At 36.8% G+C, this 26190-nt stretch overlaps 1 protein-coding gene across 1 annotated transcript in view; it reads left to right on the plus strand.

Annotated features, from left to right (window-relative positions):
• Positions 1–26190, plus strand: part of Lipi (lipase I) — a 54200-nt gene that overhangs the window by 9009 nt on the left and 19001 nt on the right. The window contains exons 3-9 of the mRNA XM_040750363.1: positions 673–1058; positions 3098–3206; positions 4680–4781; positions 15866–15955; positions 16922–17089; positions 18603–18707; positions 20640–20751. Coding sequence (XP_040606297.1) covers positions 673–1058; positions 3098–3206; positions 4680–4781; positions 15866–15955; positions 16922–17089; positions 18603–18707; positions 20640–20751 — 1072 coding nt within the window. The remainder of the gene's footprint in view (positions 1–672; positions 1059–3097; positions 3207–4679; positions 4782–15865; positions 15956–16921; positions 17090–18602; positions 18708–20639; positions 20752–26190) is intronic.

Consider the following 26190-nt stretch of genomic DNA (forward strand, 5'->3'; position numbering starts at 1 on the left):
CATAAAAGGGATTTTGCTGATAAATTGCTCATTATTTCTGCTAGGACCAGACAAAGTCTAGCAGGGCTTGTAGCCAAGCAGCTGTTTGGATTATCTGTTCATATTTCACACATGTCCAAACTTGGTGATACCCATTGTCAGCCTGCGACTATTGTGCAAGTGTTATAGCTCCTAGATTGGCTCCTTTCCTCTAAATTATTGTGGCAATAAAACATCTGTCCTCTTAAAATTAGAATTATCATAAATATTATATCTGATGTGCAATATTAAAATAATATTTTCTTTTCTTTTGTTTTACTGTGATCAGTTTTTTATTTTAATTGCCTAATGACGCTTACTAATGCTTTAAAAGTATTTCACAAGTAATGAAAATTTTATTTACTATATAGAATTACCAAATTAATGTTCTAGAAGTAGTATAAACCTATGCGCTTATAAAAATCTTCTATACTTAGGCTTATTCAATAATTCGCGATTCTGGAAAACTATGAACAGCTATCTATAAAACAGTCATTATTTAACCATCTTACAATAATCACTGGTATTGAACATTTTTAGTTATTTCATTTTATAGCCTTCATCCATCTAGAATGTGTAGATGAGTAGAAAGAAAGATACCAATAAAACTACAATCTTATCCTAATGCTCAGATTAACTTTTTTTTCTTTACAGAGAATAATAAAACATGTCTTGAATTCTCAAAATTAAATGCAATGAATTCTATAAAAGATTTGTTTTTCCCAAAACTAAGGCTAAATCTGATGATGTATTCAAGGGACAATCTAAACTGTGCAGAACCACTCTTTGTGTCTAATAACTCCGTTAATGAACATTTCAACCTGTCAAAGAAAACTGTCTGGATTATCCATGGATACAGACCACTGGGCTCCACACCAAAATGGCTTTCTAAGTTTATCAAGGTAGTTTTGAAACAAGAAGATGTGAATCTCATTGTTGTAGACTGGAACCAGGGTGCCACAACTCTGATTTACACTAGAGCTGTTAAAAACACCAGAATTGTTGCTGAGATGTTGAGTCAATGCATTCAAATTCTTTTGGTAAGTTTGAGAAATTTAAAGCATACATGCTACACCGTATATGATTTGTTGTTTGCCACCATGAAACTAATGCTTTTCCCATAAGCGTTTGGAAGTTCCACTTAGACATAATGATATCTTTAGTTATGTTCTATTCTAAATAATAATTTTAAATGTTTTTAAAATGTGAAAGCCTTTTATTTAAAACTAATAGAAATTTAAAAGTCTTTGAAACCATGAATTTAGGGTGAATTACTGATCTTATGTGGGGAGTGGACATTACTGTAATGTCATTACATTTTTCAACCATCTTTTCTAAGACCTGGCTAATGTGTTTGCGGTTAGTCAAATGGCAATTGGTAAATATATAAGGAAAACATTTTCCTTTGGAAAGCAGTCTACTTCCAATTCTGAATATAGCTCTCAGTTTATGTCAGGTCTGCTGAGTTTGAGATGCATCAAAATTCAAGGCTGGTTAGAGTTCATCTCTTTTTTTGAATTATTTTTGGTTCCTTTGCCAATGTTTATGGTAGTTCATATCTGTCCTCAGAATTGGTAGTGATAGTAAGTTTTTTCAGAGAAAGAAAGGTCATATTTTATATCTTTGGGTGTTCTTGGCTTAGAAGCCTGAACTTGTTGTGAACTTCCAAACCTATGCTAAGTTGAATGAACATAACATAAAGGACTCCATACCTGGAGTTTCTGAAGTATGGGGAATCTAGGCTGGAGTCTGTCACCTATCGTCCATGTGACTTTGAGCAATCATTTCACCTCTCTACCAAATGTCTTTGTTCATACATTCCAAGTAACAAAATTCTATTGTATGCTGTATGAATATTAAGTTAATATAGAAATACATATATATGCCATTGTGTATAGGCTTCATCAAGACAAGGCATTTACTAATCAGTATGTAAAAAATTTCATTATTAGCCTTGAGTCTACAATTTAAAAAATGTTGTTACCCAAGAGAGAGAGGGAGGAAATAATTGGCATGGAGGAAATAATTGACTTTTTCACAAATTATGACTGTCTCTCGCTGATAAACAGGAACTTTGTAATGTGAAAAGTTTGAGTTAAGTAGAGAATTTAAGAAAAAAATCATAGCATTTTGCTTGCAAAGGATTTATAGGCACTGGGAGACAAGTAGCCATAGCTTTGTGGTTTGTCGAAATAACTCCTTCAGCTTTGGGGACATTGCTTTGAGGAATTTGAAGAACAGGATTGTTCTGTGCTGGGAAAGTCCACCCTCTCGTTCTCTAATAGTGGTGAAAATGTAACGTCATTTTATGAGCCTTCAGACATCACTGTGTAGACTGGACCATCAGCAAGTTCTATTAGCTTCCTGGGAGTCTGTGAGTTTTGCCCTGTGGAAGAGCCAAATGAGCTTCTTTAGGGGTCCTTTATCAGGGCATTAGCCCCATTATTGAATGGCCCAATTATGTACTGTCACCACATTCTCTATGTCCCACTCCCTTCACAGACCATAACATTAAGGGTTAGGACTTTAGCGTATTAATTTTCAAAGGCACAAACACTCAGTCTTTATAACACATCTTTATATGGAGCATTGCACATGCCTTTAACATCTGAGACTTTTTCCTTTAGCATTTAACACATGCCAGGCGAAGTTTAAGTAATAGGATAGATATGAATACAACTTCAAACAGGAATATTAACTATAAAAATTACAAAGCATGTGTTGAGGTACTTAGCACAAAATAAGCAGCCAGTCATGCCCATTATTACTATTTGATCATTAAAAGCTTTGATAATTAAATATTATTTTATACATCTCACTCCACATTATGGATCATTAAAACTTATAATTTGCAGGTAAAGTTTAATGATGTTACTGGAAATGAATAGAGAGAAATCAGATGTTTCAGGATGCAAGCTGAAGAAAGAAAGCTGTATCTTTCAAAGTTGCAAAGTCCCCTTACTTATGTTCCAGAAATATATGAAGTCAAAATCAATAATTAATTTCAGAATGTCAATATATTAGGGATAATTTGTGATTATCCCAAATTAAAATCATTGCATTTTATTTTCAATTATAGAACCATGGGGCATCTCTTGACAATTTTCATCTCATAGGCATGAGCTTAGGCGCTCATGTTAGTGGTTTTGTAGGAAAACTATTTCATGGGAAACTTGGAAGAATTACAGGTAAAACTATTTCTTTTCTTTTGCAAAATTATTATTTTAGTACATTTTCCCCATTATATTTTGTTTTATTTAAAACCTGAAGGCACTGCTTACTCAATATTCAAATATTACGATTTACTAAATTGTTAATTCTTCCACAGTGATTATGATGAACATGAAAGCAAGTGTTGAGTTCTGTAGCTTTATCTAAATGTCAAAGACTACAAGGGGAAAATTTGACCCATTCAGTTAAAAAAATCTTCATTAGCTAAAAATATTAGCTATATAGTTCATTTTTACAAGCACCATTGCATTTGAATTCTTTTAAGCATTCACACTGGAGTACTAGACAGATCAGGGGTTGCTATTCAAGTGTGAGACATGCTCATTCTCATATTCACTCAGATTCACACAGTGAACTTAGCTGTAGTTAAAGGCACCAACCAACTGGTGCTCACATAAATCTCTGTCGTTTGTCTATGTCATGTTTATTAAGAATTTATTTATATCCTTATTACTAGGATGCTTATAATTCCAACTATTTATAAAGGCTAACATTGTATTAATAAAATCTCATTAAAGAAAGAAAGGAAAGGGGAAATTAGTCACATTAATGCATGTAGTTACTTACTTACTTACTTATGACTAAGCTACCATACAACTACAAAAGACTAAAGACAAAAAATATAGATTTCTTACATTAGAAAAAATTACAGGAAGAGAGAGGTGGGGTATTATTTCAAGAAGGCTAAAAAATAGGGACAAGAAGAGTGTGAAGTGAACAATAGTTGAAGTAACGTTAATTTATATAGTAATGTGGGATAAAAGGTGGGATAAAAGACAACTTGTGGAAATGAGTTTTTTCCCCCTCCTGTCACTTGGATGTCTCTTCCTTAATGAACCAAATTTTATTCCCCATCCTTTGCTATCAGAAAGTTGTGATCTTAGAATTTTAGTTTAGAACTCATTCTATAAGACAATATTCACATTGTATGGAATTTATAACATTTTTTCTTAAGGAAACACTTGGGAGAGATGAATGCTAAGAAAATAGTAAATTTGTCCCATTCATTAACCTGAATAGGATTGATATCTAAAATGTATTTTAGACCTATAGACAGATACAGGATGAGGCCAGTAAGGCGAATAATTCAAGAGAGGTTCAGATGGTATTCATCAGTCCTTCTCCTCAAACAGACAGGATCTCTGTTACTATTAAATACAATGCTTACTCAATGTACTCCTTAGATAAAAATATCGTGATATTCTGTTGAGATATTTCTCCTACTTCTTGACCACCTTTGAAGGTTGCCAATAATATTTAAATAATGAAGACATTTGTCATTTGTCAAATTTAATAATTTTAGGTATGCTCAGACAGGTTTAAACCAAAATTGCAAATACTTATATTTATAATTGCCAATACTACAAGTGTAAAATATAACAAAAGTAGTAAAACATAATTAGATGCATAGTTACTCTTTTGCACTTCAGGTCTTGATCCAGCTGGACCAAAATTTTCTGGAAAACCATCAGATAGCAGATTAGATTACACTGACGCAAAGTTTGTGGATGTCATTCATACTGATTCCAAAGGTAAAATAATAAGTGTCTATGAGTTTTGTGCTTAAAAACAAAATGTGGACTGTAGATCCCAAAGAGGGAGACCTGTAGATAAAGTGTTTGGGGTTCAATGAGTTTTGTTTTGTTTTTCTTTTTGCATTGGTTTCTAGTATTGTTTGCATTGTGTTTATTTATTTTTTAGGTGTCTTGTCACTGTAAACATTGAAATTTCATTTTGAAATAATCATCTTCATTTTATTGGCAGTCATTGATTTGATAATATTTCTTGCCATGCTCAACGCTGCTATTTAGGTTATTATTCATTTTTCTTTCGTCGTGTATACCAACTGGAGTTGAACACATTAAAGCTACAGATAATGAGTATTTTTGTATAAGGAGAGGACAATTTCTCTATTGATTTTAATTGTCTTTATAATGCTCTCTAATGGAACGTTGGTACCATTGGTTAGAAAATGTTGGATAAATTCATTATAATAATTATTGAGACTGTTCTGAGGCTTTTTAAAAACTGTATAAATGAGTTTAATAAGTTGGAGGGTGGAGGGCACCTGATTTTGATGCCTTTCTGGAACAGAACCTGGTGATACTAACACTGACTAAATTCATACACAGCAGTGAGTCTCTTGAATACTCATCAAAGACAATTCAATGTTATTTTCTGCGTGCATGTTATATATAGGCATATTTATAGTTGCACTACTTAAAATAATAAGGCATTGAAATAATTTATCCAGGAATGGATAAAATTATATGGAAATGTATAGAACAAAGAAAAATGAAATCATTACATTTGCAGGAAAATTGGTGGAAAAAAGGAAGTCATTATATTAATCAAGATAAGCCAATCTTAAACAAATCTTTCTTTTTGTTTACCCTCTCTAGATTTAAAATTATATATTTGGGGCCTGCAGAGATGGCTCTGTGGTTAAGACCACGCTTTGCTCTTGCAGAGAATCAGGGTTTCATTCCCAGCACTGAAAACAGGTTTTTCACAGCTGCCCCAGAGCTGTAGACCCAGGGGGTATCAAACACTTCTGGCCCCCACAGACACCTGAAATCATGCACAAATGCCCCCACACAGACAAACCCACAGTGCCATGTCTGCCTCAAGGACCATTTGTGAGTTCATAATAAATAACTACTGTTTCTCCCCGATGGCTGAGTAGCCCTCTTGTTTTATCCTATTTCACTGGCAGGTGCTTCTTGTCTTTTGTTGTTCATGTTGAAATTCCTCCAAATAACTGACTTTCTTCTAAGGCAGTAGTTTTCAACCTTCCTAATGCTCTTAACCTTCTTCGGTGATAGGTTGTTTAGGTCTCTTTCCTGAAGATAAGAATGCAAAGCTATTTACAGTCATAGAAGCTGGTGACACACACCTTTAATTTCAGGAGTTAAGAGACAGAGGCAGATGACGGATCTCTGTGAGTTCAAGGCCACCCTGGGATACATAAGAGTGCATCAGTTTAAAAGAGAAACCAACTTTATTCCGAGCACTAGAGAGAGTATAAGGAGTTTAGTGCAGTCTCAGGAGCAGTCTGAGATTTGGTGAGGAGCAGTGCAGTCTGGAGATGCAATCTGAGATTCAGTGGATTGCCCTTTCGGTCTGAGCATTGGTAGAGGTAAGAAATCTCAAGAGGCTTTCCATTTTACTTTTCTAATCTTCAACTTGAACCCCAATATCTGTCTCTGGATTTTCATTATTCATGTTGTACCTTCAATACAATTCTTCATGTTGTGGCAACCCCCAGCTGTAAAATTATTTTTGTCGACACTTCATAACTATAACTTTGCTACCTTTGCAAATCGTAATGTAAATATCTGATACGCAGGGAAATATCAGATGATGGGTGACCACCAAATGGATCATGACCCATAGGTCGAAACCACTGTTCTAGGGTCATATTTAGAATACTTGCATTCTTTACTTAAATTCAACAAGTGAGTGAGTAGGTCATGGGCTGAAAGAGGGATTCTCCATTGCTCCACTGCTACAGTGAAGTCACACGTGTTTCTATGGAGTATGAGGATTTCTAGTAGAATAATATAAGATGGCCTCTCTCTTATACATTGAACACCCTTCCATCTGCTTCTGACACTGCATGCTGTGCGGTTTCACAGCTCTGCTATATCATGACATATTACGGGATTCTGTTGTATGTGCTACTAAAATTGAGTTGCTGTTATCTCAAGCCATACTCAGATACTAATATTTATCTGAATAATGCACTAACAGGAAATTGCTTGTACCCTAAGCTAAAGTGTTTCCATATTACTTGGTAGCAAGATTTTGTATATAAGTATAGTCCCAAGTTTTCTGCGATTGAACTCCCCTGGGTTATAGACTGAAATATTGGTGATGAATTCAGAATATGAACTTTCTCCAGTGCTCTGGAAACCTGCAGGTTTAGAGAAGCCTATAAATAATAGCCATATGACCTCATGCTACCCTAGTTCAAATTGTCCCTATGAAGCCAGCAGGCTTTGTAGGTTTTGCCCCTGAGTAAATCTAACATCAGCAATCCCAGGGCATCATCAGCCAAAGTGGGAATAAAAAAATATCACTGGCCTGAGATGCTGCGTGTGACCTGATGTCTTTTCCTCCCCTGGTGATCATTACCTAGTATATCTTAGCCAGTTTCTTTGTGGACCTCAATATGCTCCCAGATATCCTTCTGACTCACTGTCTCCTATCCTTTGCATATCCATATATCCATTTCAGTTGTCAAACTTCTAAACTTCTCAGTGAGAATTTCTCTAGCAAAACTGCATTAAATATGCTTCCATTTTTAATTTCTACTTTAAAAAGTGTGCAAGATCGCTCCTTGCCAGGCGTTTCTTTCTTTCCATTGCATTTATTGCTCTCTGATCAATAGTTCTTTTATTTCTCCTGTGTTGTTCTCTACTAAACATGATTTATTTTTTCTACTTTTTAGTTTATTTATATTTTTATTTAAATTACAAGCAAGCTTGCTTGTCATGTCAATTCCAGCTCCCTCTCCATCCCCTCCTCCCCTGCAACCCCACCAATCCCTCAAGTCCCCCCACTAAGTCCCACTCTGCTCTCCAGGCAGGGTGAGGCTCTCCATGAGGCATACCCTGAGTCTATCATTTCATCCAGAGCAGGGTATAGTGATAGGAGATGTCATTCTGTAAACCTGTCTCTTATTGGTTGTTGAATAAAGTACTGTTAGCTAATAGGGAAGCAAGATAGGTGGGACTAGGAGTCAAGGAGGATTCTGGGAAAGAGAGGCAGAGAGAGGCATGATGTAGACCACTAGAGGAGTAAGAGGTCTGGACCCGTTTCTCCAATCATGGGTTAAATACTTAAGTCAAAGCTAGCCAGCAAGAAACAAACATACAGTCAACAGCTTCATAATTAATATAATGTCCTGTGTGTCATTTGGGGGCTACCACTGGAACAAGGCCCAAGCAACTGGCAGAGGAAGACTACACTCTACAGCATAGACCCTCCCTCAGGTGTCCAGACTGAGAAAGCATCTCTCAATGAGGGATGGACACCCAAAGTCCATTTTTATGCCAGGATAATGCTGATCTACTACCCAAGGACCCATAAATTGCCTATGCCTCCTCACTGTCACTCACATTTAGGGGGTCTGGATCAGTCCCATGCTGGCCTCCCAGACATCAGTCTGGAGTCCAAGAGTTACCTCTTGTTCAGGTCAGCTGTCTCCGTAGGTCTCACCAGCTCAATCTTGAGTCCTTTGTTCATCACATTTCACTCTCAGTCACTAGGTTTCAGGAGTTCAGTTCAGTGTTTAGCTGTGGGTATCTGTCTCTGCTTCCATCAGCCACTAGACGCAGGTTCTAGGATGGCATATAAGGTAGGCACCAATCTCGTCAAGGAAGGGCATTTAAGGTAACCTCTCCACTATTGCTTAGATTGCCAGTTGGTGTCATCCTTGTAGATATTCAGAAATCTCACTGGTGTCAGATATCTTCTCAAACCTATAATGACTCCGTCTATTATGGTATCTCTCATCCTGTTCTCTGTTCTTCCCGCAACTCAAGCTTCCTGCTCCCCCATGTCCTTCTCTCCCTTCCTCTTTCCCCCTCCCTTTTCCCAGCCCCCTCTGCCCTCTCACCATGCTCCCAATCCACTCAGGAGATCTTGCCCCATTCCCCTTCTCTGGGATACCATGCAAATCTCTCTTAGGGTCCTCCCTGCTTCCCAGACTCTCTGTTGGTGGGATTGTAGGCTGGTAATCCCCAGCTCCAAGTCTAAAATCCATAAATGAGTGCGTACATATCATGTTTGTCATCTTGTGACTGGGCTACCTCACTCAGGATGGTTTCTTCAAGTGCTATCCATTTTCCTGCAAATTGCAAGATTCCATTTTTTTTCCTAAGTAGTACTCCATTATGTGAATGTAACACATTTTCTCTATCTACTCTTCAGTTGAGGGACATCTAGGTTGCTTCAAGGTTCTGGCTATTATGAATAATGCTGCTATGAACATAGTTGAGCAGATGTCCTTATTGTATGAGTGTACATCTTTTGCGTATATACCTAAGAATGGAATTGCTGCATCTTGTGGTAGACTGATTTCCATTTTCCTCAGAAATCTCCATACCAATCTCCAAAGTGGATGCAGAAGTTTGTACTCCAATTAGCAATGGATGAGTGTTCCCCTTTCTCCACATCCTCTCCAGCATAAACTGTCATTAGTGTTTTTGATTTTAGCCATTCTGATGGGAGTAAGATGGTATTTCAGAGTTATTTTGATTTGTATTTCCCTGACGGCTAAGAATGTTGAGCACTTTCTCAAGTGTCTCTTGGCCATTTTAGACTCCTCTATTGAGAATTCTGTATTCAGTTCTGTACCCCATTTTTTAATTGGATCCTTTAGTGTTTTGGAGACTTGCTTCTTGAGTTTTTTTGTAAATTTTGGAGATAAGTCCTATGTCAGATGTGGGGTTTGTGAATATCTTTCCCATTCTGTGGGCTGTCGTTTTTGTCTTGTTGACTGTGTCCTTTGCCTTGCAGAAGCTTCTCAGTTTCAGGAGATCCAATTTATTAATTTTCGATCTCAGTGTCTGTGCTATTGGTGTTATGTTCAGGAAGCAGTCTCCTGTACCAATTTGTTCAAGGGTACCTCCCACTTTCTCTTCTAAGTGGTTCAGTGTGGCTGGATTTTTGTTTAGGTCTTTGATCTATTTGTGCCCTGGCCAGCAGGGCACAACAAAGGTCAAGCCCACAGAAACCTGGAATGAAAGAGACAAGAGACACAAAGAATGGACAGCAAGACAGGCTTTCTGATCAACCTACAATTTTTTATTCTCTCACAAGGATTCTTATAGTGGTTGAAGCAGAAAGCTTGGCAGAGCAGGGGGAGAGGGGTTCTGTGGGAGAAGCTATTGCTTTGAAGCAGGGAGCTTGGTTTTGGCAGGATAAGTTTCAAGGACACAAGTATGTGGCAGGGGATGTCTGGACTGCAGGCCTTGAAAGTATGCTGTACAAGAAGATAAACAGTCACAGAGACATAGAAGCTTAACTGTGTTAGTCTCTAAGAATACACTAGGAATATGAAGATGCTATCCTTATTTAGGACCTTCCACAGCTGGCAATATTTACAAGAGGTCCTATATTCCAATGATCGCTCCCAGTACATTTGGAGTTAAGTATTGTGCATGTGGATACACATGGATCTATCTGCTGTCTTCTACATGCCAGCATCAAGTTATGCCAGCACCATTTGTTGAAGATTTTCTTTTTTCCATTGTATAATTTTAGCTTCTTTGTTAAAGATCAGGTGTTCGTATGTGTATGGGTTAATATCGGGTGTTCAATTTAATTCCATTGATCTGCCTGTCTATTTTTGTGCCAATACCAAGCTGTTTTCAGGGCTATAGCTCTATAATAGAGCTTTAAGTCAGGGATGGTGATGCCTCTGGACATTGCTTTGTTGAACAGGGTCGTTTTGGTTATCCTGGGTCTTTGTTTTTCCATATAAAGTTGAGAATTGTTCTTTCAATGTCTGTGAAGAATTATGCTGGGATTTTAATGCGGATTGCATTGAATCTGTAGATTGCTTTTGGCAAGATTACCATTTTTACTCTTTTGATCCTACCTATCGAAGAGCATGAGAGATCTTTCCATTTTCTGGTGTCTTCTTTAATTTCTTTCTTTAAATAATCAAAGTTGTTGTGATACAGGTCTTTCACTTGTTTGGTTAGTGTTACCCCAAGGTATTTTATGTTGTTTATGGCTATTGTAAAGGGTGATGTTTCTCTGATTTCCTTCTCAGCCCTTTTGTCATCTGTATGTAGTAGGGCTACTGATTTTCTGAGTTGTCTTGTATCCTACCACTATGCTGAAGGTGTTCATCAGCTGTAGGAATTGCCTGGTGGTATTTTTGGGTCACTTATGTAAACTCTTATATCATCTGCAAATAGTGAAAGTTTGACCTCTTCCTTTTCAATTTGTATCTTCTTGATCTCCTTTTGTTGTCTTATTGCTCTAGCTGGAACTTCAAGTACAATATTGAAGAGGTATGGAGAGAGGGCACAGCCTTGTCTTGTTCCTGATTTTAGAGGAAAAACATTGAGTTTCTCTCCACCTAGTTTTATGTTGGCTGTTGGTTTACTATATATAGCTTTTATGTTTAGGTATTTTCCTGTTATCTCTGATCTCTCCAAGACCTTTATTATGAAGGGGTGCTGGATTTTGTCAAAGGCTTTTTCATCATCTAGTGAGATGATCATGTGATTTTTGTTTCTCAGCTTGTTTATAAAATGGATTACATTGATAGAGGAAACCTACTCGATCATGGTGGATGAGTTTTCTGATGAGTTCTTGGGTCTGATTTGCCAGTATTTTCTTGAGTATTTTTGTATCAATGTTCATGAGGAATATTCGTGTAAAGTTTTGTTTCTTAGTTGTGTCTTTGTATGGCTTGGGTATCAAGGTTATTGAAGCCTCATGAAAAGAGTTTGGCAATGACCTTCTGCTTCTATTTTGTGGAATACTTTGAGGAGAATTGGTACAAACTGTTCTTTAAATTTCTGGTATAATTATGCACCGAGGCCATCTGGCCCTGGGCTTTTTTTGGTTGGGAGACTTTTGATGACTGTTTCTATTTCATTCGAGATTATAGGTCTATTTTAATTGCTAATCTGTTCTTAATTTAATTTTGGTAAGTGATATCTATTCAGAAAATTGTCCATTTCCTTTAAGTTATCAAATATTGTGGAGTACAGGTTTTCAAAGTATGACCTGATGATTCCCTGGATTTCCTCAGTGTCTATTTTTATGTCTCCCTTTTCATTTCTGATTTTGTTAATTTACATGTTCACACTATGCCCACTATGGTGTTTGGTAAGGTAGGATAAAGGTTTGTCTGTCTTATTGATTTTCTCAAAGAACCAACTCTTCCTTACAGTGATTCTTTGTATTGTTTTTCCTAGTTTCTACTATATTGATTTCAGCCCTCAATTTGATTATTTCCTAGTGTTTAATCCTCTGGAGTGAGTGTAGGCATTTCAGGCTGGATGGAGATGGGACAGGAATTCTGGCACTCAAGAGTCACAGAATACTGAGTGTTTGTTACACAGCTCAGTTGGAAAAGGTATCCTGGAGCTCATGGAGCCAAGGTCCACCACAGGTTGCAGTAAGCTTAGCTGCTTACAGCCTTGCCTCAGAGAAAGGCTTCCCCGTGTATTGGCTCTGCTCTGGCAAGCCAAGGCCTTCCAGCTAGGGATGTTTGCCTAATGTAGCAGTTTTGCTCCCCAGGAGGTTTCTCAGGGAAGTGGCTACAGTTCAACTCTGCTCTGGGAGAGGGGAGTGGAGTGTAATAACTATGCTCTGCCAAGGGAAGGTTTCCCTGGCAAAAGTGTTACAGCCCTGCTGGCTCTGCTCTGCCTGCTTGTTCTGCTCTGCCCAGGGTCGCCTCTGCTCTACCGCCACTGCAAAAGATCTTCACCCAAAGCTCACTGAAGGGGTTTATTGGGAGGGAAGAATCCAGGACAGCGGCTGCCCTCTGCCAGAGTGGCACAAACAGACAAGCTGAACAGACACAGGGTTTATATAGGGCTTCCAGGGTGAGGATTTGTCAGATTTTAGTGCTGAGCTCAGATTGGCTAGAGCTCTGCTCAAAGATTGGTTCATTTTCTGCACAGGATTAGGGTCAGATTTGGCTCTGGTTTCAGAGTGTGTTTCTTTCTCTGGTCCTTTTGGCTCCAATTTTAGGGCCAGGGCGCATTTCTTTCACTGACTCTAATTCCAGGGACAAAGTATGTTCTTTTGGCACTGATTTCAGGGTCAGGGTGTATTTCTTTAGTTCTGGTGGCAGGGCCAAAGTGTGTTTCTTTGGCTCTGCTCAGGGTGTGTTTCTTTGACTGATCCCTTTTTCCTACAGTGAGTTTCCTTCTTTTTGTTCTAAAGCTTTTCTTTCATTTGTGCTGTTAGTTCTCTAATGTTACTATTCTCCAGTTTCTTCATGTGGGCACTTAGTGCTATGAACTTTCCTCTTAGCACTGCTTTCAAAGTGTCCCATAAGTATAGGTATGTTGTGTCTTCCTTCTCATTGAATTCTAAGAAGTCTTTAGTTTTTTTTTCTTTTCTTCTTTGACCCAGGAATGGTGCAATGTACATTATTCAATTTCCATGAGTTTGTAGGATTTTTGCAATTTGTGTTGTTGTTGAATTCTAATTTTAATGCATGGTGGTATGATAAGGTGCTTGGAGTTATTCCAATTTTTTTGTACCTGTTGATGTTTGCTTTGTTGCCACATATGTGGTCTATTTTTGAAAAGGTTCCATGTGGCACTGAGAAGGTATATTCTTTTGTGTTTGGATGGACTGTTCTATGAATGTCTCTTAAACCCAATAGGGTCATAACTTCTGTTAATACCTTTGTTTCTTTGTTAATTTTCTGTCTGGTAGTCCTGTCTTGTGGTGAGAGTGGGGTGTTGGAGTCTCCTACTATAAGTGTGTGAAGTTTTATATGTAATTTAAGTTTTAGTAATGCTTTTTATGAATGCCAATGCCCTTGTATTTGGGGCATAGATGTTCAGAATCGACACTTAATCTAGGTGGATTTCTCCTGTGATGAGTATGAAATAACCTATTTCATCTCTTTTGATTTATTTTACTTTAAAGTCTAATTTGTTCGATAGTAGGATTGCTAAGTACGCTTGTTTCTTGGGTCTATTTGGAAGATCATTTCTCAACCCTTAACTCTAAAGTAACGTCTGTCTTTGAATCTGAGTTGTGTTTCTTGTATGCAGCAGAAGGATGGATTCTGTGTTCAAATACATTCTGTTAGCCTGTGTCTTTTTATGGGTGAGTTAAGACCATTAATATTGAGGGATGTTAATGACCATTGATTGCTCATTCTTGTTTGTTTTGGAATGGTTGTTATTGGTGGAATTATATGTGAATTTCCACCCCCCTTTTTTTCAGCTGTTGGTAAAATAGGATCATCTCTTTCTTTTGTTTTTCTGGTTGTAGTTAACTTCTTTGGCTTGGAGTTTTCCTTCTAGAACTTTCTGTAGGGCTGGGGTAGTGGATATGAATTGTTTAAATCTGATGTGGTGAGGGGACTATTTTTGTTGTCCACTCTATTTGTTTTTCTGTAAGCTTCTTGCACATTCATTGGCATGTCGTTCTTTAGGTTGGGAAAGTTTTCTTCTATGTATTTGTTGAATATGTTTTCTGCCTCTTTGAGTTGGTTTTCTTCACCTTCTATACCTATTATTCCTAAGTTTGGCCTTTTCATGGTGTCACATATTTCCTGGATATTTTGTGTTAGAGATTTGTTGGACTTAAGGTTTTTTTGTTCAATGAACCTATTTCTCCTAGTGTATCTTTAACACCAGAGATTCTCTCTTCCATCTCTTGTATTCTGTTGGCTATGCTTGCACCTGTAGTTCCTGACCATTTGCCCAGCTTTTCTATTTCCTTCAGACTGTGTTTTCTTATTGTCTCTATTTTCACCTTTCAACCCTTGCACTGTTTGAATTGTTTGTTGCAATTTTTGCTTTGTCTTTTCCTCCATTTCTTCCTTTTTTTTAGCATTTTTTGGTTTGTTTTTTCTTATATCTCTTTAAGGGGTTTTCTCATATCCTCTTTGAGGGTCTCTGTCATTTTCATGAAGTTGTTTTTAAGGTCATTCTCTTCTGCTTCATTTGCATTGGAATATTTGAGTATTATTGGTGTAGAGTTTCTAGTCTCTGGCAGTGTCATATTTGTTTTTTCTGTTGCTGAGTGTGTTTTTATATTTTCTCCTTCCCTTCCCTTCTTCCAGTTGGTGTAGAAAAGGCCTTTTCCTCTCCTGGTGTGTATGCAAGCAAGTACAATACTCTGGTAGCTCTCCTCTTCCTGGTTCCGTGGGCAGAGAAATGGACTAGGATGCTGGGATGGGGGTTGCCTCCGGCCAGGAGGGGAACCCCAGTGGAAGTCCCCAGGTACAGGAAGGAAGCCCAGAAACATTCCCCAGTTTACCTAGTCCCGTGTGTAGGGGAGACTAGGATGCTGCTGTGCGTGGCTCCCACCAGGATGGGAGCTGCAGTGGTGGTCCCCAGGCACAGCCCCATGATTTCTACTACAAAGATTTTTCTCCTCTCTTTCCCCAGAAGTGTAATGATTGGCCCACATAAACATGTAAATAATAGATGTGTGAAATTATTAACATGTGATTTTCATGAGAATTAATTTGAAAAGGTAGTACCTGAAAACTGCTATTTAAAGAATTGCATCTATGTACTGTGGCTCATATCTATAATGTTAGAATTTAAAAGGCTGATGAAAGAAGATAAGATTGTTCTACATTTGAGGCTAGGCTTAGGTTACATAGTGAGTTCCAAGGTAATTTGAGATATTGCTTATATCCATATCTCAAAAGTAAGGAAAAAGAGGAGTTTGATGAGGGTAAGAAGAAGGGATGGGGAAGGAGAGAGGAGAGAGACAGAGGCAAGAGTTTCTGGAAACACAAGAAACTAATAAAGATAAAACTTAGCATTTATCATTGATTCAGACTTCTGAAAAGCAAGTTTATTGGATGTTTGCAGATATTGTGATATACAATTGCTCAAACAACTTTATATGCTTATAATTTTGTGGCTGCTTTTTCTCCTAGGCTTAGGCATTCTAGAGCCATTGGGACATATAGATTTTTACCCAAATGGAGGAAAACAACAGCCAGGTTGTCCTACGAACATTTTTTCAGGTATATTAAGCTTATTTTCATTCCTTTTTCTTTTACTGAAAAAAGATCTTTTTCATACAATATATTCTGATTATAGTTATATGTGATTCAAAATGATATGGGAAAATAGTTTACCATTTTGATTTCTTAAAACCTGTGGGTAATATTTTGATATCATATTTTTTGCCAATAACCTAGGGGAGTTGGCAAGAAATAATTTAAATTGATACCATTCAATATACATAGGTTACTAGCAAATACAACATTTGGTCTAGGATAAGGTCTTTTTTGTGTGGTTTCAATAATTTTAGTTCATTACTTTAAACACAAGGAGAAATTTTAAAAGTCAACTAGGAAAACACATATAGCTAACATATCCTAGAATTTGAGTTTTATCCCACACTTTAGCACTTATCAACACATTACCACACATAGGCAGATTTTCAACCTTGGCTAGTTGGTTGTCCCACACATGGAGTGATGCATGACCCCTGAGTGTGGGATGGGGCTTACTTCAGCACCATGGCAATTTAGCACATGGTCAAATGTCACTGCAACTAGACAAGTTTGAACTAAAGAAAAAAGAAGACTGGAAAGCAGAAGTGAGGTTAGCGAGCTGCAACACCGCTTGCCTCCAGAGACGTGTTTAACATTGGATCAAAAGTTTAGGGGTATAAAAGTAGAAGAGAAAGACACTATCATAGTAAACATTGAAGTAGTGTGGTTGTGCACCGTGTTAAATTTAAACAGCCATGCTATATGGCTTATTACTTTATGCAAATGTCTTGTTTATTTCCATGAAAATGTCATGTCAAATTTAAGATTATAATGGGGCTTCTTAATAGGTTGAGATGAAAGTGTATTGTGGTCAATATTTTGTAAATATGAAAGGAACACAACATTTAATATAGCATAATTGTCAGTTTTCTATAGTTTACTTGAATCAATTGAATGTTTTTGCAGTTTTTTTTTGTTCTCACCCTCAAGGAATGAATTACTTAAAATGTGACCATCAGAGAGCAGTTTACTTGTTCCTTGGAGCTTTTGAAACAAACTGCAATTTTGTATCAATTCCCTGTGGCTCCTACAAAGATTACCAAAATGGTTTATGTGTGGACTGTGGAAACCTTTACAAAGACTCCTGTCCTAGGCTTGGTAAGGAAACTTGCATTTATTACAATTCTTTTGGAAGCAAGTAACATCATTTTGACAGTATATTAGGCTGGAGGCTAAGACATGCTTCATATTAATTGGCTAATATTATGGTTTTGGGGGAAGTTATCAATGGGAATAATGGTAGACTCAGATTTTATATTTCCTACCATTTTTCCTATAGAATTTTCCCACTCCTCTTGCTATATGTACAGGCAGAAACTTCTACATTCTATATTCTTTTCCATTAAATAGGAAATCTTAGGTATAACTGAAGATATGTGCATCATAGCTAGCTTTTCAGTTGATCCCAGCAGGTAGTCTTACATGTGATTTATGCTTTCCATATCAGTTACATTGGCAGCTTTTGAAAATGAAAGTCTGCCAATGGAATATATAGAAAAAGTAAATGAAAAATACACAAGAAGACAGGATTAAATATGCAGAGGTAAAGAGAATATGGAGGCTATAATCAAAGTATATTATGCATATTATATGTATAGATAAAAGTGAATTAATAAATAAAAGTACATAAAATGGTTCAAGTAAAAGGAAAAAATAGAATTTAAAAGAATTCCAGACATAGTTAAGTATTTTCAAGAGAAAATGCCAGGTCTCAAAATGGTATAAACATATCCATATCTGGTTTGTATCATGGAAGGGTTTACCAGAAATGTTTGCAAGGTCAAGGGTTCTCTAGAAATGGGAGATGATTAAGAGGACTGAAATGAGCCCAGTACAACAAGCTTTTCTCAACCTTATTGTCTGTACATGGAGCATCGCCATATAAAGTATGATCTATCCAGGATTTGTCAAATCTATATTTTCATAGATTTCTTCTGTCCACAAGATATAATTTGGGAATTCACTTATCTTACATCTCTATATGGGATTGTTTTTCTGGTGGCATTGCTTATCCAAGGTTGAGCTAGCGTTAAAAATTCTGAAATTTAAATTAAGTATTATGGCTACTACATTAAAATTTAAAAGCCTTGAGGTAGAAATAAAGAGTCATTTGGATATATTTAATATATCCAAATTAATATTCTGTATGTACATATATAAGAAATATATCCAATACATAGGATGTATATATCTATTTATGTTATGTATATTATGGCATAATACAATAATGTATATGTAGGATAATTTGGGGGCTTTATTCACAGAGCTAAACTGCATGTTCAAATTTTATGTAATTCACTTATTCTGATAAATTTACTGAGAAGAGTTATACATAAACTTATGAATGTAAAATATGGTATAAAAACTGATACAAGTGATCATTCAGATTATGTCAAGTTCTAATAGGACTTTCAGAGAGTGGAGTGCTTTTTGTGAATCTAGAATATGAGTACTTCAAAAATTAATGTAAATTATCCTACATATTTTCAAGGTACCTTTTAATCTATATTTGATGCTGTACATTGATATTTAAGGACTTTAGTTATTTGAAGAGTTTGTGTGTGTGCTACTTGATGTAATTTAATTCCTGTATCTGTTTCTCAAATCTTAGGTAATCAAGCTAAGCTATGGAAAGAAGGTTTGAAGAAAAAAATGGAAGGGTGGCCTCTCAGGACCACTGCATTTTTGGATACTAGCAGTGAATATCCATTCTGTAGTAAGTTGTTAGAATTTAAATAAGTGAGCCATTATATGCAAACACATGTATGTTATTTTAGAATAACTGAAACCATGGTTATAATTTATTTTTAAGGATGAATTTGTCTTGGTTTATAAACCTGTAAATTGAAGAATCAAGTAACTTGCTCCCAAGTACAACAGTTAGCTAAGTATAAGAAGCAAGGCAATCTCAACCATTGGAGAAAAGAAAAGAAAGACATAGGAGTCAACATTTTCAAGCAATTTTACAGTCAACCCAGACTAGCTCCACTTAGTTTCGAGCCCTAGTTGGCCATGATTTCTGCACTCAAGTCTCCATGTTTTTTGTTATTCTCCTCCCCATCTTCTTTTCTCCAACGGCTTACCTCACCCTTTCTCCTCCAACTACTCCTTGCATCAAATATTCATTTATATTTCATAATTTCAGCTTTCTATAATATATCTGAACTTCCTCATGTCTAATTTCTTCTTTTCATTGTTAATTTCTTTATTGCTAAAATAAAGCCTACTGATGACTTTTCAGCAGTCACTTTGACCAATTACTTTTAAAGCTTTAGTTTTTAAAAGGTGTGTGTGTGTGTGTGTGTGTGTGTGTGTGCGCGTGCGCACGCACGCTCATGAATTCAGGTGCTCACAGAGACCAGAGGTATTTTGTGGATGGACATTTCTATCCTGCCTGGTCCCACAGCCTTTCAGTCCCAAATAAACACATAGAGGCTTATATTAATTATAAACTGTTTGGTCAATGGTTGAGGATTCTTATTGGCTACTTCTCTTTTAACTAATAGTTCATTTCTATTAATCCCCTGACATCCTACCTTCCTGGTAGCTACATGGTGTGTCACTGGCTACTCTCTGTGTGTTCGCCTTCCAAGCCTCCTACTAGTCTGGTAGCCCTGACTATACTTCCTGCCTGGCTACATCCTGTCTGTCCATTTGCGGAAACAGCTTTATTAATCAACCAATAAAAGAACCATATATTCACAGCATGCAGAAGGACATCCCCCATCAGTCCATCAGTACTTGATCCCCTGGAGCTAGAATCACAGGCTTTGGTCAACCACCTGACATGTCAGCTGGGGTTCAAACCTGCTCAACAGTATGACTTCTAGTCTGTGAACAAAATTTCTCCCGTTCACTGTGAGTTCTTTTTGTTTGGATTAGCACATCCCTACATGTAACTATTTGAGTTGTAACAGCTCCAATGAGGTGTGTACAGTTCTTTAATTTGATTGCCATTCCTCAGTAGGCAATGAAACTGATGATTAAAATTGTTAAGCACATTTAGCTGTATATATTAATCAGGTGATCAAGAGACTTATAATATTTACAAATGTTCCTGAAAAGGAAAATGTTGTTTCATATTATTGTTCCATTTGATTTTATGTTTTCAGGCAAGTTAGAACATAGTACCTATTTAACCAAATTATCACCATACTCAAATTGATGATTGACTGGCAGTTTCTAATTCTTCAAAACCTGACATTTTGTTTTTGTCTTTGTTTCCCATAATGACATGATCTCTAGTATGTATACTACACTTCAGGGCAGATCCCACTCCCATGAATAGTTGGGCAACATAATCTGTACTCAATGGGGAGAAGAAATTAGAAAACTCACAAAGTTGGGTGTTAGGGTAGTAAGGGTTTATATGATGGGTGTGGGAAGAGCTGGGGGGAGGTGATCATGAATATGGTCAGAATAAAGTCTTTGAAATTCCCAAAGAATTATGGAAAACATTTTGGGAATAAACCACAAGAAGCAGAACGCATAATCTACTGATAAATTACTCTATCTGATTTTTTTGCATATAAAATGCAGGGCTCTACTACATATACCATACATGCTTGTGTGTGTTTTTGCATATGTGGCAAAACAAAACAAAGTTTGAAATATAATATGAATAACATTCTGTATTTTTATTTTGTAGCATATTATTTTACTCTCAGTTTAGTTGCTTCAAACAAAACTATGAGAGATGGATCAATTTCATTCCTTTTACTAAACAGTTTTAAGAGATTTGAATTCCCCAGGCTCTATGTGTAAGTACCAGTTCTTACTTACTCCTTTGAGAAATTAAATGCTTGTTTATTTGCATATCAACAAATGATTCAGTAGATAATTCAGAGAGAATTTTCTAAATGAATAGACTTAAACATTAGCATATTTTACATATCATGTTCTACTCTTTCATGCTATGGGAACATATTGAATATGTAACAGACCACAAATATTGAATGGCCACAAATATGAGAGGAATGTGAGACATCATTTTTGTCATGTTTTTGACTCTTAATTTCAGTATTCCTCCTAACCATCTTGCTTGCTTACTTTCTCCAGTTTTAATAGAATGTCATGTTCACGGTGTTGTAAATAGAAATGTAATACCATCAGTTAATGATAGCAGCACAACTTTAGCATTTAGAGAACTCTGAATCACAAAGTTCCCAAGTATATGTTGAGAAATCATTTTTCTCAATTCCAAATGACGTTTCACATATGTATCATTGAATATGCACATTTTAAAAGTTACTTAATCTTCAAGTCCATTCTCAGCTGTTTTGCTAAATATCTGTATATCTCTTAGATTAATTCTTAAAATAAAACATTCTCTTCGGCAAAATAATGATGTAAAGCTGTATGTTTTATTGAAATTTTACAGTTTCCAATGCACTTGTTTAACTACATAGAAAGTGAAATATTTTTATGTCTGGTGATTAAATAAATAATAAAATTTATTTAGCTATCAATAGGCCATAAATGGGCTTCAACTTTAACCTGTTGTTGGTGACTTTTGAGTTGCAGGAGCCACAGTTGTTATCTCCAACATTTACTGGTGTTGTAGCTTAAGTAATTATCATACATGAACTGGCCAATAGACTAAATATAATGTGTGGTGAGTCTTGGATTTGAACATATTGTGACATACAGATTTAGTATGTACGGCATACAGCTGTCAACTATGAAAGAGGAAAGCCTCCCTGACTGGAAGCAAGTTTAGTTGTCAATCAATGGTGACAACCTCTTTAATGTTAAAATGCTATTAACATTTAACTAAAAATCTGCAGTGGCATGCAAATATAACACGTTACCACACCACATAGTAAATGTGATATGTAGCATAGAAAAATATATTTCAAAACTTGGAATCCATGAAGGAGATCAAAGGAAAAAAGTTCATGTTGGCAAAATACTGAAAACATTTATAGTGAATTAAAACTAAGAATTTCCATCATGGATGCTATAGTCATTCTCAGAAATGAAATACTGGGTCAATATTAGGCAAGTAAAACATGAGATAAATATCTTAATATTTCATTCTGTAAATAAGAATCATTGCAGATGAATTAGTGGTGATATGAAAATGGCAGTGTAAAACAATTTTTCTTCATTTTTCATCTCCTTCCAGTCACTCAAAGAAGATATAGAACATATATTAGAAATTTGATCTAAATTCTTTACTTCTGTCAAGTCTATTTTATTAAGAGAACTTATCAATTCCTTTTCACCCAAGCTTGGACATTCATTATATATTGTATGTTGTAATACTAAGTGCTTTTCAGTAAATAGTTCACTAACATAGATCTCTTATATTGTAAAAGGTTTTGTATATATTACATGCACATATATAGTCTATTGTTTGTCATTATTAGAAATATACTGTTAACTTTTAAATTAATTCATTTATTCAGCACATTACTTATAACTAAACATATTCAGATGTTTTAAGGATTTCTGGGCACTCAAACTGAAATAGTGTTATTGTTCAGAAGGAAGTCAAAAAACGCTGGTGGAGGTTACTGCATAATTGAATCTGAGTAGAGAGTTTCATGATAGATTACCACTTAATATGCTGTCAGAAGTCAGAAAAGGAGTAATCACATTTGAAAGTAATGTAATCCCATGAGCAAACTGGGAGAAGTTACTGTCAAAGGCCTAGAGGAAACAGTGACTAACCTCATAAATAGCACAGAAACCAACCTCTTAAAGCAGTTACTTCAATTTTTCCAGTCAGTAAAGAAATTCGTTGTGATTTACTTTGAAAACAGCTACACATTGTGAAATAGTGATGGATTTTACTCATAAAGGATTCAGTATAAAAACGATGACTTTATTAGTACATGTATACTTATTATAATATGTTCACCCAAGTTTGGCTATTGTTTTCTGTTAGTTATTTGGCATTTGAACTTTTGTTTGAATGCTAGAAGAATCAAAGAATCTTAAAAGACAAAGCATTTCTCTTTCAAGACCTGAAAGAGGAATATTTTCTCTTTATACAAAATGGCACAATATTTTATAAAGAAAAATTAGGGTCACCTATGACTATGAAATGTATGAATGCTGAACTTGCCAGTTACTCTGTAATCACTCTACTAATTCCTCCGCCTGACCCTCGTTTTCCCTCTCCTCCTCCTCTTCCTTCACTTCTCATCCTACTTCTTACCTCCTCACCCCTTCTTCTTCTACAGGATCTGTGATACTGTATGTTTTTATTTCATTTTTTTAGTAAATTAGGACTTGTGCTGGCCTCTGATTTTCATACATACTGTTGTAGTGTGGTCATTCTTTCAATTTCATTAAAAAGCACTTGGTTATTAATTGCAGTATGATTTTAAGTATAATGTTTTATAAATTGAGGATTCTATTTTTCTATGTTGATCATGCACATTTGTGTGTGTGTGTGTGTGTGTGTGTGTGTGTGTGTGTGTGTGTGGTGGGAGGGAGGGTGCACATGCTACAGCCTGTATGTGGAGTTCAGAGGACATATCTTGGGTATTGAGTCTCTGCTCTCATCACGGGGCTTCCAAGAATGAAACGCAGACTGTCAGGTTTGGTAGCCTTTACTCACTAAGCTATATCACATGCCCTCATGGTATGCTTTTAAATAAGAAATACGACTATTAACTATTCAAATTAGAGCAGTCCCTCAGATGAGTTATAGTGAGATTAAAGGAAATTCTAGAGTCTTCCTAAATAATTATTGTTACATTTGAGTGATGGATGATGGGAACTAGACAAGTTCAGTGGAATAAAAATAAATACTGAGAGAGATTCTAGAGGTTCTAAGGTTTCCAAATGTATATACGATATGCTTTTATAATATATCTGAAGTGTGAAATTAACAAAAGTAAACCTGTATAGAAAAACATCAAAATATTTAAAATCCCTCTTCCATAACAAACCATTATATACGAAGTAGAGGATTCTATGGAAAGCATCCAATTTAGCTATTCAATAAATGTTTGTGTTACTCTCTGTTCTAGACAGATCCTTGTCTTTGCTCCAGCACAGTTTCCTGCAAAAACACTTTCTTCTCTGGAAGGTTTCCATGTTCTTTACTTTTTTCATCCTTCCTTTTCTCCTCCCCATTTCCTTCTTTCTTTTGACTTAAGTTTTGTGGTTTTTCTGGTCCAACTGACTTATGCAATTAGTTTTAGCTAAGAGATGACAATACAGAGGGCTCTATTTCGTTTGGATTTGGACAATACTATAATGATGGCAATATTTATTTAATTATTTTTTTGTCATTTTACATAGCAACCACAGCTCCCCTTCCCTCCCTTTTTCCCACCCCACTCACCTCAACCACCATCACACACCCTGGGGATTATTTTAATGAACTCATATTTCTGGCACAGACAGATGAAGAATTGGAGGAGTAATAAACATAATTTACAAATATGGTTTTACATAGCACATGACTAACTAATAGCTGTGTGAATTCTAGAAAGCAACTTGTGTGGCTTGAACCTCAGCTTCCTTACCTTAAAATGACCATTCTGTTTTTTTAAATTTTTTTATTTTAATTTTAAATAGCTTGTTTTACATGTCAATCCCAGTTCCCTCTTCCTCCCCTCCTCCCGCACTCCCCATCCCTCCCAGCCTCCCATCCTATTGCCAATTCCTTCCACATAGGGGATATCTTGAGTCTGTCATTTCACTCAGGGTAGGGTCCAGGGATTCCCCTAAGAGTCCAGGCTGAGAGAGCATCCCTATTTGTGCTATGGGCACATGATGACTGTTTGTATTCCAGGGATAGACACTGATCCACTGCTCAGGGCCCCATAGGTTGCCCAGGCCTCCTCACTGACTCTCACATTCAGGGGGTCTGGATCAGTCCCATGCTGGCCTCCCAGCTGTCAGTCTAGAGTCCAAGAGCTCTCCCCTGTTCAGATCAGCTGTCTCTGCTGGTTTTGCCAGCCCATTCTTTGCCAATTTGCTCATCACTCCTCTCTCTCTGTTACTGGGTTCCTAGGGTTCAGTTCAATACTTAATTGTGTGAGTTTGCCTCTGCTTCTATCAGGCACTGGATGAAGGGTCCAGGATGGTTATAGACATCAAGTTCATTATCAGGAATGGGCATTCGAGGTGGTCTCTCCACTATTGCTTAGCTTGGTGTCATCCCTTTAGATCACTAGAGGTCACTCTAGTGCCTGATCTGTCTTTTAACCTATGATTCCCTCTTCCCCCTATTCCAACCCTCCCACTCAAACTTCCTGTTCCCCCATGACCTCCTCTCTCTTCCTCTCCTCCCCCTCTCTTCTTCCCAGCTCCCACTCCCCCCCCACCTCTCGCTGTGTTCCCCATCCATTCAGAGGATCTTGTCTCAATCCTCTTCTCTTGGGTACTATGAATATCAGTGTCTAAATATCCATATATGAATATCCATGTCTAAAATCCATATATGAGTGAATACATACCATGTTTGTCTTTTTGAGACTGGGTTACCTCACTCAGAAGGGTTTATTCCAGTGCTATCCATTTACCTGCAAATTTCAAGATTCCACTGCTGAGTAATACTCCATTGTGTAAATGCACCAGATTTTCTCTATCCACTCTTCAGTTGAGGGGCATCTAGGTTGCTTCCAGGTTCTGGCTATTACATATAATGCTGCTATGAATATAGTGGAGCAGATGTCCTTGTTGTATGAATTTGCCTCATTTGGATATATGCCTAAGAGTGGAATTGCTGGGTCTTGTGGTAGATTAATTCCCATTTGCCTGAGGAATCTCCACACTGATTTCCAAAGTGGCTGTACGAGTTGGCACTCCCACCAGCAGTGGAGGAGTGTTCCCCTCTCTCCATATCCTCTCCAGCATAAATTGTCTTCGGTGTTTTTGATTTTAGCCATTCTGACAGGAATAACATGGTATCTCAGAGTTGTTTTGATTTGCATTTCCCTGATGGCTAAGGATGTTGAGCACTTTCTTAAGTGTCTCTTGGCCATTTTAGCCTCCTCTATTGAGAATTCTCTATTTAGTTTTGTACCCTACCTTTTAATTAGATCCTTTGGTGTTTTGGAGACTTGCTTCTTGAGTTCTTTGTATATTTTGGAGATTAGCCCTCTGTCAGATGTGGGGTTAGTGAATATCTTTTCCCATTCTGTGGACTGCCTTGTTGTCTTGTTGACTGTGTCCTTTGATTTACGGAAGCTTGTTAGTTTCAGGAGGTCCCATTTGTTAATTGTCGATCTCAG

The sequence above is a fragment of the Mesocricetus auratus genome, unplaced genomic scaffold, assembly GCF_017639785.1.
Source record: "Mesocricetus auratus isolate SY011 unplaced genomic scaffold, BCM_Maur_2.0 Super-Scaffold_100008, whole genome shotgun sequence".
In the NCBI taxonomy this organism is placed as follows: domain Eukaryota; kingdom Metazoa; phylum Chordata; class Mammalia; order Rodentia; family Cricetidae; genus Mesocricetus; species Mesocricetus auratus.